The sequence below is a fragment of the Sapajus apella genome, unplaced genomic scaffold (genome assembly GCF_009761245.1).
Source record: "Sapajus apella isolate SASKATOON/1434 unplaced genomic scaffold, GSC_monkey_1.0 scaffold107, whole genome shotgun sequence".
In the NCBI taxonomy this organism is placed as follows: Eukaryota; Metazoa; Chordata; class Mammalia; order Primates; family Cebidae; genus Sapajus; species Sapajus apella.
This window is the reverse complement of record NW_022437047.1, coordinates 3,074,760-3,090,807: the sequence shown is the minus strand read 5'-3', so window position 1 is coordinate 3,090,807 and position 16,048 is coordinate 3,074,760. Positions and strand designations below refer to the sequence as shown.

General features: G+C 43.7%; 1 protein-coding gene across 4 annotated transcripts in view; it reads right to left on the bottom strand.

Moving 5' to 3' along the window:
* The window catches only part of SH2D4B (SH2 domain containing 4B), a 101,451-nt gene that overhangs the window by 53,575 nt on the left and 31,828 nt on the right, over positions 1-16,048 (bottom strand). For 3 of the 4 annotated variants that reach the window (XR_004263014.1, XM_032259254.1, XM_032259256.1), the window contains exons 2-3: positions 15,175-15,337; positions 13,290-13,437 (exon numbers count right to left, since the gene is read on the bottom strand). Coding sequence is in view for 3 of the 4 variants with exons in the window: in XM_032259254.1 (XP_032115145.1) it covers positions 13,290-13,437; positions 15,175-15,337 (311 nt within the window). In the remaining variant the exon portion in view is untranslated. The remainder of the gene's footprint in view (positions 1-13,289; positions 13,438-15,174; positions 15,338-16,048) is intronic. The other variant, XM_032259255.1, reaches the window with a different exon arrangement.

Below are 16,048 nucleotides of genomic sequence, written 5' to 3'. Positions count from 1 at the left end.
AAGAGGACTCTGTGCCATCCTCAGGTGTACTTTCATTTTGGAGGAAGAGGGAAGGAAGACACAGGGAAGGGTGCCTGGTGTCTTCCTGAAAGCCAGAAGCAGGGTATGATTATATCTTAATCTTAAGTCTGGATAAAGTAACTTAAAAAGAGAGTAGATTTGGGGGCCCTAAATCTCCCATTTCTGTCCCACTCCTAAGTGCTAAAAAGGCTGTGTCTGTGTGGATTTTCTTCTACCTTTGTTTACATCAAAGTAACATACATGTGTTAATCATGCATTATGGGCCACAGGCTCCCAATGAAAACTAGCAGTCTCTAAATCACTTCACCAGAACCCAATCCAACCAACCTTAGACCAGTGCCTGGAGGCCACCATTTTCAACTATGTTAGCTGTTCCTTTGTTTGGCTATGTTCATATGTCTGATTAATGCTGCTAATCCTTGATGTATCAATTTATCAATCTAGATGTTAAATCTTGCCTTTCTTTTTTGGCACATGCCTATCTAGCACTTATATTTTCCCACAGGTGAACACCCATACTCCATACTTTTTCTCTCCTCAGCCTCACAATAAATTTGCGTCATAATTTGTGGTTAAATCAATAATCTGTATCAAAATAGTTTGCCACAAAGCCAAATAAGGCGCTATTTTCATCAATTCCAAAAAGCACATTTTTTTAACTTTGTAAGATCTCTGAAATTTGGATGTGTTTTACAACTTACAGCTTGCCTTTTTAACAAGCAACACTTTTTTCCTCTTAAAATAATGATATGTTTTGCTATTAATAGTAACTTAAATTCAGTAAAATATGATAGTATGACAGCCTTTTCTTTCTAATCATTTTTTCTGCTTTTCCCTAAGTTAATACATCGCAAAGCTGAATATTGAATTTTCCCCATTTTCTCCCAGATGGAGTAAATCATTCTCTGTGTTTAACCATGTGCTTTTTCTTACAACAGACAATACAAAAGTTACCTTTTCCCAAGGGACGCGCCACCCCAGTGCCATCCTTCCTTCTCCAATCTGCACTCGTTACTACCTCAGCCTCACCCCCACCCACCAACAACAGACCTCTCAGCCTCCCTTGACTTGGAGCCCCGCTTTCTTTCTTGACCCCTCCCTCGTTTTACAGCAACATATAATACTTCCCAGGTAAGAATGCATAGAGACTCTTTCTGAGCCTCGTATGCAAATGTCTATATGTCACATTTACATGTAACAGCCAATTTAGCTGAGCACAGAATTTGATTAAAAATCATTTTCCTTTAGCTGGGCATGGTGGTGCGTGCCTGTAATCCCAGCTACTCAGGAGGCTGAGGCAGGAGAAATGCCTGAACCCAGGAGGCGGAGGTTGCGGTGAGCCGAGATCGCGCCATTGCACTCCAGCCTGGGTAACAAGAGCGAAACTCAGTCTCAAAAAAAAATAAAAAAAAATAAGCTTTACGAAAAAAATAATCGTTTTCCTGCAGAATTTTTAAGACTTCGTCTTCTAGCATCCAGAACTACCAGTCTGATTCTCATTCTTCTGCACAAGGCATTTATTTTTCTCTCTGGAAGCCCCTGGGGTCTCTTTAACACTATGTGCCTTGCTGTGGATTTTCTTGCATTGATTGTGTGGGGCGCTTGGGGGTACTTTCAGTCTGGACTCTCTTATCTTTCCAGTCTAATACATCTTTGCTTAGGATTTCTTTGCTAATTTCTTCTCTTCTCATTTCTTTTTTTTTCCTGTTTGTCAAATAATGGCCTTCTCGATTTGATCTTGTAACTGCCTTATCGTTTTTCTCTCTTGCTTTCCGTTGTCTTTTTTTTTTTTTTTTTTTTCTTTTTTGAGACAGCCTCTCACTGTCACCCAGGCTGCAGTACAGTGGTACCTCCCAGGTTCAAGCAATTCTCCTGCCTCAGCCTCCTGAGTAGCTGGAATTACAGGCGCATGCCACCAATCCTGGATAATTTTTGTATTTTTAGTGGAGATGGGGTTTCATCACATTGGCCAGGCTGGTTTCAAACTCCTGACCTCAAGTGATCCACCTACCTCAGCCTCCAGAAGTGTTGGGATTACAGGCGTAAACCACCATGCCCAGCTCTGCTGTCTTTTTTTTCTATTTCCTAGTTGATTTCATCAACTTTATCTTCCAAACCTTCTACTGAGTTTTTTATTTCACCTATCAAATGTGTAATTTCCAAGCTCTCGCTCTTATTCTTTGGTTGTTCTTTTCTCTTCATTGCATCTTGCACTTGTTTTATGAATATAATAACTCATTCTTCTGAGTATTTTAGACCTTTTTCTTCCCACCTATTCTGATTTAGGTCTGTTTCCTCTGTGCGTGTGTGTGTGTTTTTTTTTTTAAGTTTGTTTGATTTGATGCCTGTCATGCATGTGAAATATTTTCCTCGGCTGTCTGATGCTCCCTGACTATTCATATTTAAGAGAGAAGTAGGCCGGGCGTGGTGGCTCAAGCCTGTAATCCCAGCACTTTGGGAGGCCGAGGCGGGTGGATCACGAGGTCAAGAGATCAAGACCATCCTGGTCAACATGGTGAAACCCCGTCTCTACTAAAACTACAAAAATTAATTAGCTGGGCATGGTGGCGCGTGCCTGTAGTCCCAGCTACTCAGGAGGCTGAGGCAGGAGAATTGCCTGAACCCAGGAGGTGGAGGTTGCGGTGAGCCGAGGTCACGCCATTGCACTCCAGCCTGGGTAACATGAGTGAAACTCCATCTCAAAAAAAAAAAAAAAAAAAAAGAGAGAGAAGTAAGTATCTCAAGAGGAAACTCAGAGAGCATGCTCTTAGCTTCATTGAGAGGAGGGCTTTTCTCTAGGGAAATCATAGGAGGAACCAGCCATATTGCAGGACCCTCAAATCTAGAGGCCCTTTCTCTGAGATTATTCAGTGCCTTCTCCTCTGTCCTTCCTGAGTGGTGTCATGCCCAGCATTCCAGGAGTTGGAGAGGAGGAGGCTGCTGGCAGGACTGCCCGCACAAGCAGGGCCCCTAGCCTGAACCGACTGCTTCACGGAACCCATGCTCTAAAGCACCTTCTTTGTGAATTTCCTCCTCATGCCCCTTCTGAGGACCGGCCAGAAATAGTCCCCCCAGGAATGGTAAGGGCAGGTGGTGTTGTCCAGGTAAGGTGCCCCAGGCCCAGAATAGGTTCTGAATGAGCCCGACTCCCTGTTTCTTTCCTTCAGAGTGCTCTCTGACCATCTCCCTCATCAAGGGGTTGAGCAGATGTCCCAAGGAACTCCAGGATTCATATTTATGGAATCATCGTGGGGCCCAGTGCAGGGGTCCTGGTTCCACAAGGATAGCCTAGCAAGCAGATGAATCCTGCTGACCAGCACAGGATTTTTAGCACAGGGTCACATGAGATTGGGTCACCAGAATAGTGCAAAAAGGCTGATTTTACGTGACTCAAATTTTTAATATAAACAAAGACCACACAACAAAATATCTGTCAGCTCTGTATATTCTAGGGGCAACCCTGGCTCCAGGTCCCATTATTCAGAGTTCAGAGCTTTCCTTAATCCCCTAGTTTCCCACCTTCTCCTCTCCTGCTCCCTTCACTCTGCCTGACACCCCAACACCCCAACCTTTCCCTTCCAACTTTCCCTCTTCTGGCCAGAGGGAGGGAGGTGGTAGCCTGAAAAAAAAGATAAAAAAGTATTTGGTAAACAATTAGAAGAAGCCACTTACCTTCTTTAGCCCTTAATTCCCAACCCTTAGAGAGCAGGTCATAAGGAAGTTAGAATTTTGTCTACTTTTAGCATTAAAAATTTAATCATTAAATTGGAGAAAAGTTCTCCATCTATGCCAGGTCAGAAGGAACAAAAGTCTTATCATTTTTAAAATGAGGGAGTAAAAATGTACAGTTATCTCCTTTTATCCACTGGTTGATCTATTGAAATAGTACCAAAGGACCCACCCCTGGCCCACTGGGGTCTCCCAGGCAAGAGCAGGTCTCAGGGAAAATACACTCAAGGCCTGTCAGAGCCAGAAGAACATCAACTGCATGTTGCTACTTCCTTGTGTGGATAAGGAGTGTATCCATTTGCTCAGGCCACCATAATGAAGCACCACAGATTGAGGGGCCTTAAACGACAGAACTCTGTTTCCTTAATTCTGGAGGCTGCAATCCAAAGTCAAGGTGTGGCAGGGTGAGCTTCATGCTAAGCCTCTCTCCTTGGCTGGCTGCCTTTTCACAGTGTCACTCACAGCCTTCCCTCTGAGTGTATGCCTGTCTGTGTCCAAATCTCCCTTTTTATAAGGACAGCAGTCATATTACAATAAGGTCTAACCCACTCGATCTCGTTTTAACTTAATTACCTGTGTAAAGACCTTATCTCCAAATATAGTCACATTCTGAGGTCCCAGGGATTAGGACTTCAACATATGGATTTTAGGGGGGACATAATTCGGCCCATAACAAAGAGATTGGAGCCTAGGAATGACTGGCATACAGTGGATAAGTGTATGTCTGGCATATGGTGAATCCGTGGCCCTTAACCACCTCAGATTACAATGCAGTGTTCCTACTTCAACTGGCTATTACTAACAGGAAGCAGCAAGTTAAATGATAGGGCCACATTCAATCAATTCTCCTTCACCTAGAGAATAGGACACCACCCAGGGAACCAGAGGCCTACAGCAACCACCAATCTCAAAGGAAGATGACTGGCCCTTTACTGTGATAAAGGCAAGCTCTTTACAAGGATGGGGACGACAAAAGAAAACATTTTGCAACTACAAATAAACAGCATTAAATGTGGTTTTGCTAAAATAACTCGATCCTCAAGGCTATAACTGCCTAAAAATTCTCATTGTTGTCGCAACTATCAGAATTCTCTGACCAATCTGATCCCACTGGAAAAAACAAACCAACAAAAACATTTTTTGAGGTTTAGCAGCCAAAAGGCCAGATATGCAAACACTCCCCTTCTACCTAGGAATTAATCACCTTGTTCTGCCTGTCCAAGGGCCTCTAAGCTGTCCAGCTTATTCAATCTCCCTTCTCCTGATAACGCATCAGTAACAGGAGCCCACAGAGGCCAGGGTCTGCCTCAGTCCAGTGGAAAATGTCATCAAGACAAACGCCTTTTCTAGAAGATGAAATTTTTTTTTTAATCCAAAGACCCCCACGCAACTGAACAGGCCTTTTCTTGGCCAAGGGGACCCCCAAGAAACTTTAAAAACTGAGTTCCAAGCCATGATAGGAGCAGAGGTCAGACTTGCCTGAGTAACCACCATTAGGCTTTCTTCCCTAAGGATAAACAGAAACCAGCCCTTCTGAAAGACTGATTTCAACCAACAGCCTGATGCCGTCCCTCCCTTTTTGTGGTTTTGACACAACAATCAACTAACATTCCTTCCTAATAAGAGACCACCAACCACAGAGTGGTTCCAGCCAGTCTACAGAGGATGCACCTTGAGGGCCTTCATGTCCTCTGCTTTGCCTTTTGATGTGTAGGGCCAAACTGTAATAAGCAGACTCTTAACCTGGTCAGCATAAACTCCTTTCTCATTCTTCCCTGCCTCAAAATGCCTGCTTCCAGCTTCTGACCAGAGGCTACACTTCCCAGCTTGTCAGAATAGCCACCTGCAGGCTGCAACCTTTATGAGAAATAAAGCTCCCCTTTCCAAATTTATGAACTTCATCATTTTCAGGTGACAAAGTCATCCTCATTTTTGTTGTTAGTCTGGCCCCAGTAACACCACAGGGAGATGAAGCACTCCAAAAAGGCAAACCCAAGCCTATGCTGTTCATTCCTACATTGCCAGCTCACACACAGGGCATAGCAGGTATCAGGGATTCCATAAAAGCTGATCAGAGATATGCAATGTCAACCATGTCTGTTCCTTAAGAGTAAAACTGGGAAGACGTGGGGGTGAGAGAAGGGAGGGAGATTGCAAGTAGAGAAGGAAGGTCACAGGACCCAGGGTGGAAGGAGAGCACAGGATGTTTATTGAGCCATGTTCTGTGGTGTTGAGCAGGAGAAATGTCCAGAAGCAATTTTAGAAGTTAAGAAAGCATGAGGGAAATAAACACAAATTTTATCTGGCCTCATTATCTTCTTTTTTCTAAAGGAACACTTTTATATGCATGTAAATTATATTCCAATGGCACCAGCCACAGCAGAATGGTTTTTAAAAACCTGTTTCCAGCTGTCTGCATCTTCAGAGATCCCTCCGCAACCCCATACAAAGATTCTGGGATTTTTTTTCCATTTTCAGAAAGCAGTTGTCATTACTACCTTTTCCCATGACCTGAAGAATTAGCAGAACCTGCCTACATCCTCAACACACGCTGCCAAAAGTAAGCCCAGCCCATCTCTCTCCATCAGCAGGCTTCTCATCCAAGCTCTCTCCTCTCCTCCAGCCTCCACCCATCTTCCTTCTCTGCCAGGTAAAAATCCTCAGTGCAGCCAATTAAGCACTTTCTCCTCCCTGCAAGCCTGTACACCCTCCACAGCTCCCCACAGTGGGAAGGTGCTGCCATCTTGCCATCTTGCCATCTCCCCATCTCCGGCCTTGGAGCTGGATGCCTTTGCTCTTTGCTTTCCCTCATCCCTGTTGATTTCACCACCACCATTTTGCTACATCCATCCCTTTCTCTCCTTCCTCATTGTCACAGACTCTGTCCAGACCCTCATCATTGACCTTGACCATTGCAAAAATCTCCTAACTAGTCTCCTTGCCTGAAAACTCATCACTTGAATCACACCATTGCCATCAGTTGTGCTCCTAAAACTTGATCTGACCACACCCTTCTTTGTATAAGATCCCGTTTTGCCCATAGAGGAAAGTCCACCCCCTTAATATGGCATTTAAGAGCTTCACACCCTACCTTTCCAGGCTTATGCCTGGCTCCATTCATCACGAACTCTTTATCTCTCCCTCCAGCAAACCATTCCTCATTCTTCATCTCGCCTTTCCGTCTCCTGTGTTTACTCATGCTGAGACCTCTAAAGTTACTCTTTTGTCCTCCATTTTAGTCCCCAGGGTGTGGTTGGGACTAAGGGTTGCTCATGGAGTTGTCTCTCTCTCCCCTGGCACCCTGTAAGCTTTTGAGAGCCTGTAGTTTATTTCTCCTCTCCTCCCCCACAGCAACCAACCTCCCCCTAGGTTTTCAGGAATAAAAGAAAGTATTAAATGAAGGTTGTTGGTACATTCCTACAAGCAAGATTCAGAATGTTAGAACCTCACTGTTGAAAGACACAATAAAAATTATCTCACTTTGGGAAGCTGAGGTGAGTGGACTGCTTGAGCTCAGGAGTTCCAGATGAGCCTGGGCAACATGGCAAAACCCATCTCTACAAAAACATAGAGAACTTAGCCAAGCATGGTGGTGCATACCTATAGTCCCAGCTACTTGGGAGGCTGAGGTGGGAGGATGGCTTGAGTCTGAGAGATGGGGAGGTTGTAGTGAGCTGAGATTGTGCCACTGTACTCTAGCCTGGGTGACACAGCCAGACCCTGTCTCGAAAAAAAGAAAAGAAAAAAAATTATCTAAGCCAATCCCTAACCCAATGCATAAATCCCTTGGTGAAGCTGTTTTAGATTGTCTACTGCTGAGTAACAAATTACCAGAAAATCCAGCGGTCTAAAACATCTACCATTTTATTTGTGCATGATTCTGCAGGTTAGTAATTCAGGAAGGGCTTGGCTAAGTGGCTCTTCTGCACCATGTGGTATCATTTGAGGTCAGTTACTTGGTTGGGGTCATTCAGTGGGATGGGCTGGCACAACCAAGGCTTCACTCATGTGTCTGGTGCATCAGTGCCCCTCCATGTAGCCTCCTCTTCTCTGCATGGCTAGCTTGAGTTTCCTTACGGTATGTGGTCTAGGGTAGCAGGGATTCTTATGGGACAGCTTCCAAAAGTGAACATTGCAAGAGAGGGAAAAGTAGAAGCTGTAGCTCTCTTATAGTCTTCCCTCAAAAGTTATATCAGGCCAGGTGTGGTGGCTCACACCTGTAATCTCAACTCTTTGGAAGGCCCAGGCAGGTGAATCGCTTGAGGTTAGGAGTTCAAGACCAGACTGGCCAACATGGTGAAACCCCATCTCTACTAAAAATACAAAAATTAGCTGGGTGTGGTGGCATGGACCTGTAATCCCAGCTACCTAGGAGGCTGAAACAGCAGAATCACTTGAACCCAGGAGGCAGAGGTTGCAGTGAGCCAAGATCACGCCACTGCACTCCAGTCTGTGCAACAGAGTGAGACTCCATCTCAGATTAAAAAAAAAAAAAGTTATATCAGTCATTACTACTGCATTCTATATATCACAGCTAGTCACAACGCTGGCGCAGCCCAAAGGAGAGGGGGAATAGATCACACCTCTCAAAGGGAGGAGGGGCAAACAATTTGCTGCAAATCACATTCAACCTGTCACAGAAACCTTTCAGATCATGTTTCAGCCTAGGCTTAACTATTTCCTGTGATGAAGGATTCACACAGCAAAAAGGCAGTGCACTTGCACTTACAGGCAGAGCAAACAGAAAAGACCTCAGCTCATGAACCTGGACCATTCAATTCCACAGTCCTTGTTCTACTGTTGCTGACAGATACTGCCCTAATGAGCCTCTCCTAGGCATTTCTGAGACTCTTCAAAATGAAGACATACCAAATCAAAATTACTATTTCCAATAAAGTTTAAACATTTACATTTTGCAAATTAATTTTTGAATGAAAACAAACACATAATAATCATAACCTGCCATGGCAATAACATCCTTGATAATTTTCTATCAAGGACATCCAACAATTTCTCACCCACTCTGTCACTGAGGTTCTCAAGGAGACCATTGACCAGAAAATCTCCACTGGCACCTTAATCCCTTCATGATCTCCTTGTGAGCTCAGCCCAAGCACTCCAGCTCTACAGAGCCACTCTTCCAGTATCTGGGGCTCAGCCCCTATCTGGGAAAGAGGAAGGCCAGAATATTAGAACAGGTGCTCTCTTGGTTAGAAAGAGATAAAAACAATTGGTTTTCTCCCCCAGCAGACTTAAATAATCATATGCAAAGTCCAGCAACATGCACTAAGTATCTCTCCACTGTGGGTTGGATTTGAAATACTATTATGGAATTAGTGTTCATTTCAATAGATATCACAGTGACTTTTGTGGCTGTGAAGGGAAATACCTTTCTTCATAAAAGATGCATGCTGAATTTCTTAGGTTTTGATCAGGAAGCTGCAAACCAAGGCTTCCAGGAGTGCAATGGCTCAATCTCCACTCGCTGCAACCTCCAACTCTTGGGTTCAAGTCATTCTCCTGCCTCAGCCTCCTGAGTAGCTGGGATTACAGGCATGTACCACCACACCCAGCTAATTTTTGTATTTTTTAAGTAGAGATGGCATTTCCCCATTTTGGCCATGCTGGTGTCAAACTCCTGACCTCAGGTGATCCACCTGCCTTGCCCTCCCAAATGGCTGAGATTACAGGCATGAGCCACCACCCCAGACCTATTTTTTAAAACTTTAATGTCTTGCTGGAACACAGCCATATCCATTTGTTGCCTTTTTTTTTTTTTTTTTTTTTTTTTTTTTTTTTGAGGCAGTCTTGCTCTGTTGCCCAGGCTGGAGTGCAGTAGCATGATCTTGGCTCACTGCAACCTCCGCCTCCTGGATTCAAGCCATTCTCCTGCCTCAGCCTCCTAAGTAGCTGGGATTACAGGTGTGCACAAGCACGCCCAGCTAATTTTTCTATTTTTAGTAGTGACGGGGTTTCACCATGTTGGCCAGGCTGGTCTTGAACTCCTGACCTCACGTGATCCACCCGCCTCAGCCTCCCAAAGTGCTGGGCTCACAGGGATGAGCCACGATGCCCAGCCCACATCCATTTGTTTCTATATTGTCGGTAGCTGCTATTGTGCTTCAATAGCAGAGTTGAGTAGTTGTGTGACAGAGACAGTTGGCTCCCAAAGCCTAAAGTATTTACTATCTGGCCCTTTACAGAAAATAGTTTGCCAACCCCTGGGTTACAGTATAGTCATCCATGACTTCCTTTAAAATTGTTTAGTAAAACAATAGCAACAACGAAGTGTATACAAGTGTGAGTGAGCATATAAATATTATCCATTTAAATTCTCCAGTGGTTAACATTTTACCACATTTGCCAGAGAGAGAAGACAAATGTGGTAAAATATTAATAACCGGTGAATTTAGATGGAGAATATACGAATATTCATTTTATTTTTTCAACTTTTCTTCATGTTTGAAATTTTAAAAAAATAAAATGTGTGGAGGGTAAATACTGCTTCATTTAAAATCTCAGGAGAGGCCAGGCGCAGTGGCTCATGCCTGTAATCCCAGCACTTTGGGAGGCCAAGGCAGATGGATTACCTGAGATCAGGAGTTCAAGACTAGCCCGACCAACATGGTGAAATCCCATCTCTACTAAAGATACAAAACTTAGCTGGGCGTGGTGGCAGGCGCCTGTAATCCCAGCTACTTGGGAGGCTGAGGCAGGAGAATCACTTGAACCTAGGAGGTAGAGGTTGCAGTGAGCCAAGATTGTGACACTGCACTCCAGTCTGGGCGACAAGAGAGAAATTCTGTCTCAAATAAATAAATAAATAAATAAAACTTAGGAGAATCTGCTAAAAAAATTTACAACTCATGGGAAAATTAAGTAACGAGATCAATAACAAGCCAAAAACTAACTAGCAAATGCAATAGGTTTAAAAATAATGGGTACAATCTTATTTGCAATAGCAACACAAATATTAAACCTAAGGTTTAACTGAAAAAAAAGATGTGTGGCCAGGCGTGGTGGCTCACACCTGTAATCCCAGCACTTTGGGAGGCCAAGGCCGGTGGTTGGCTTGAGCTCAGGAGTTCAAGACTAGCTGGGCAACATGGTGAAATCCTGTCTCCACAAAAAATACAAAAATTAGCTGGGTGTGGTGACGCATGCCTGCAGTCCCAGCTGCTTGGGAGGCTGAGGTGGGAGGATCATTTGAGCCCAGGAGACGGGAGTTGCAGTGAGCCAAGGTTGTGCCACTGTACTCCGGCCTAGGCAACAGAACAAGATCCTGTCTCAAAGAAAAAGAAAAAAGAAAATGTGGAGCATTTAAAGAAAACAAATTTTACCACGGTCCAAAAAATTAGAAGCATATAGGCATATAAATAATAGTTTTTGAGAAAGTTTGGGATTAGGTGGTCAGCACCTTTAAAGATGCTTTAAAAAATTAGTAAAGACAAAAAAAAGCTTTGAACAACATACCAGATTTCTGAACAAGAAGACTCAATGATTCGACATTGTAAAAATGTCCATTTTTCACAAAGACAGCTATAAACTGATACAATTCTAATGAAAATCACTGAGGTCTTTGTTGTTAAGAGAGAGGAGATAATGACAGAATAATTCAAGTTTCCCTGGCAGAAAAAAAAAATGGGTGAGATTAGCCAAGGACGTTTTGGAAATGAAGAGTAATGATAGGGTTCTTACCTTAACAGACGTTAAAATTTATTTTAAAGCTACAATAATTAAACAATTAAGTCTGGCTCAGGAATAATAAATCAGAAAAGAAAAATCCACAAAAAGCCCACAAGTAAGTAAAAAGTAAGAATCCAATCAAGGCAGCAAGTCAAATGAGAAGGGAAAAGACAGATTACATAATAAATAATATGGGGACTACTGGCTTACCATTTGGAAGAAAATAAAGTAAGAGCCCTATATTACACCATCCTCCAAAGTGAGGGAAAACTAGTTGAAGAGAAATAAAATCAGGAAAGACTGTAAACAATGCAGATTCTTTTTTTAAATATCAACTCTTATATATTTTTAAAAATGCAGATTCTTATAAACTTGTGATATTACAGATCCTTCTAAGCATGAAGCAAATAAAAAAAAGGACTGATAGATTTTGCCAATTGAAAGTTTAATCCTATGTACATCTGAAAATACTGAAACCAAAATTAAGAAAAATCAACAACACTGATAAAAATATTTACAACATACATGATTTGAAAAGGCCAGTGTCCTCACTATCTAATTAGTATGGGGCAAAACAAAGTTTTAAAATTTTTTTGTTTTTTTTTTTGTTTGTTTTTTATACAGAGTCTCACTCCGTCACCAAGCGCCAGGCTGGAGTGCAGTGAAGCGACCTCGGCTCACTGCAACCTCCACCTCCCTGGTTCAAGCAATTCTCCTGCCTCAGCCTCCCAAGTAGCTGGGACTACAGGCGCGTGCCACCAGGCCCAGCTAACTTTTTTGTATTTTTAGTAGAGACGGGGTTTCACCGTGTTGGCCAGGATGGTCTCAATCTCTTGACCTCGTGATCTGCCCGCCTCAGCCTTCCAAAGTGCTGGGATTACAGGCGTGAGCCACCGCGCCTGGCCTAAAAATTTTTTAATGGGAAATGCCATGAGTATACTGACAACTGCAAGACTCTGCACATACGTAACAACTCTGCCAAGCTCTGGCCGTGGCTTCTAGCAGCATAAGGTCACGTCCCTAGGATGACTCTAGACTTCCATTAAAAAGCCCAATGTAGGCCTGGTGTGGTGGCTCATGCCTGTAATCCCAGCACTTTGGAAGGCCGAGATGGGCGAATCACCAGGTCAAGAGATCGAGACTATCCTGGCCAACATGGTAAAGCCTCGTCTCTACTAAAAATACAAAAAAAAAAAAAAAAAAATTAGCTGGGCGTGGTAGTCCCAGATACTTGGAAGGGTGAGGCAGAAGAATCGCTTGAACCTGAGAGGCAGAGGTTGCAGTAAGCTAAGATCGTGCCATTGCACTCCAGCCTGGCAACAGAGCGAGACCCTGTCTCAAAAAACAAACAAACAAACAAACAAACAAAAACTCAGTATTACCAGAAAAACCTATTTGCTCTAACCAGCACCTGTCAACAGACCAATAACTCTTTATCCTACACCAGAAAATGTGAATATGTCATCTCTTTGAATCCTCATAAAAATTTCCAGTAAAGTGTTATTATTACCTGAATATTACAAACAAGGAATATTCTAGGCCTCATTTCTGTACTAGTGGATTGGGATGCAAAAGACCCGGGTTCTGATCCTGACTCTATCCCCAACCTCTACTACATGTGACCTTGGCCAAGTTTCTTCTGTCTGACCCTGTTTCCTCATCTGTAAAATCAGAAGTGGATTGGCCCAAATAGTGTGTCAAGGTCCTTCCTGCTCAGACATGGCCGATTTCTGTTCTCATAAAGCACCCAGTACTAATCAATGGCCAAGGATTGATCCAAACCAGAGGCCAACCCCAGGGGCCTCAAGGGCCAGGCAGGTAGCTGCACACAAGGGCCCTATGCGCCGGCCCACCTTGAATTCCTCATGGATGCGTTCCTCCAGGACTTTGGCAGCCTTGCGGTCTTCCATCTCCACTTTCCATTTCTCCGCCAGGATCCGGGCTTTCTCATTGGCCAGAGCATCCCGGAACTTCTTGGTGATCTCTGCCTCCTTCTGTCTCCTACCAAGAGAGCACGACAAGTATAAGCTTGTGTGAAAAACTGAAGGACCACATAGCAACAGAACTTGAAATAAAAACAATGAGCATTTTTTCCTTGTCCTATCAGAATTCAGTGTTGGCAAAGACAGAAAGAAACAGGCATTCTCATGCATGGGAGTGTAAATTTGTATAATTCTTCTGGAAGCCAGGAAAATGAGGCTAGGAAATCCTATTTCCTAGATTTTGTACACTCACTCAAGTGTACAAGGATGCATGTAGGTCAGGCATGGTGGTGCATGCCTATAATCCCAGCATTTTGGGAGGCAGTAGCAGGAGGATTGCTTGAGGCCAGGAGTTCAAGACCAGCCTAGGCAACATAGTGAGACATCATCGCTACTAAAATTTTTTTTTTAAATAGCCATGTCTGGTGGCATGCATCTGTAGTCCCAGATACTCAGGAGGCTGAGGCGGGAGGATCACTTGAGCCCAGGAGATCAAGGCTGCAGAGAGCCTTGATCATGACACTGCACTTTAGCCTGGGAAACAGAGTGAGGCCCTGTCTCAAAACAAAACAAAACAAAGCAAAGATGAGTAAATAATAAATTCGTAAGTAAATAAAACAAAAATGCATGTAAAAGATGCTTGTCAGAGGATTTTTTATAATATAAAAAAAAGATAACCCAAATGTCCATCAATAAGACGAATAAGTTTGGGTTTCCCATATCATATAATAAATACCTGTACCATATAGTAATCTTAAGTAGCATTTTGGATCTATATTAGTCAATTTGTCAAGGTGTGAATAAAACAATTTACAAAGCGTGTATTAAGTAAGCATTCACTACGGTTATCTTAGGTGGTGGGTATGAGTTGTTCTTTATTTTATTTTCAGTGTTGTTTACACAATTTGAGAATTTCTCAATTAAAATGCCATCATTAAGGCCAGCATGGTGGCTCACGTCTGTAATCCCAACACTTTGGGAGGCCGAGGCGGGTGGATCACCTGAGGTCACGAGTTTGAGACCAGCCTGGCCAACATGATGAAACACCATCTCTACTAAAAACACAAAAATTAGCCATGCATGGTAGTGGCAGCCCTGCAATCCCAGCTACTCGGGAGGCTGAGGCAGGAGAATTGCTTGAACACAGGAGGTCGAGGTTGCAGTGAGCTGAGATCGCACTACTACACTCCAGCCTGGGCAACAAGATCAAAACTCCATCTTCAAAAAAAAAATGTTGAAGTCAATTTCACATGGATTTTCAAATTGACTGACAAAATCTTAAAGTTGTTTATGAAAGGGGTCTGACTCCAAACCTCACTGGGGTTCAATTGCTCCTCCTGTGTGAGAAAGATGGGTAATACAAAGAGGAACAAGTAGATAACAAACATGAATGTAAACTGCGGTGCCATTCCCATGAGAACTCAGTGAGAGAACAAACAAAAGCTTGTGGCATGTGTTGTCTCAGCTAATCCAAACTCTGTCCATATGGGAAGCATGGTGTTACGCCCACACCACAGATATGTTAACTGAGGCCCTGGATCAGCCAACTACTAATTGGTGGAGCCAGGATTTAAGCCCATGAGGTTTTCTGATACAAGACTCTGATGCTTTGGTCACCTGATCTTAGCAGAGCTCAAAACAGCCAGGTAGCCTGACTGGGCCTCCTTTCTCCCACCCACACTGTACTGTCCTTAGCTTGGCCCCACTCCAGGCCTCCATGCCCAGACCCCACCCAACACCCCATAGCACCCCTCACCAGAGCTCCTCAGCCTCCTTCTGTGCCTGCAGCCGTGCCCTCTCTGCAATCAGCTCCTCAGAGATCTCTTCATAGGGCTTGTCACCAGGGCCTTCTCCCATGATCCAGACCCAGACCTCGCCATCTGCCCCTAGGAGCCACTGGATGTGCTTGTTACCCGCTGCTTCACAATAGAAGGAGAAACAAAGAAGGAAGAAGAAACAGGTTTGATTTCCAATCAGTAAGGAATGACCTAAGCTGCCCAGTGGTATACAACCATCACATCACTCTACAGAAACTTGTCATCTACAAAAAGAATTCCAGAGAGATCCTGGCCTGGGTGCAGGTTCACAACCATCTCCCACTCCTTATTTCTCTAGGGAGAAACACAACAGCCACACCAGCCTGCAGGGGCAGGTGTCCAAGGCCAAGCTCTCCTTCAAACTCCAGCAGAGAGAATGCAACGGTGAAAAGGAAGCCGACCATGACTAGCTCCGATTTACTCCTAAATCGCCCCACCGCCCCCATGGTGATATTTTTTAGGTTAACTGCTTTTGCTTACCTCTGCATACAGGCCAAGCTAACAATGGGAGGAATTTGGTTTATAGTTTAACTTTAAAACAAGGCTAATAGGCCCCCCCAAAACTAACCCCCCAGGAGACAAAAAGGGTGTACACACAATAACAATGTTATGTTAAAAATGTATAAAAGCATTGTGACCTGACCAAGGACAAAGAAGTTTACCTTCACTGCTGCCCAGATGCCCATAGTCATTAGTCACCCTTTAACCTCAACCCCTCCCTCATCCTCCTTCCCTTAACATAAAAGAAACCCAAAATTCATATTAGCTTAGGAGTTTCTTTAGAACACTAGTTGCCATCTTCTCAGTTTGCTG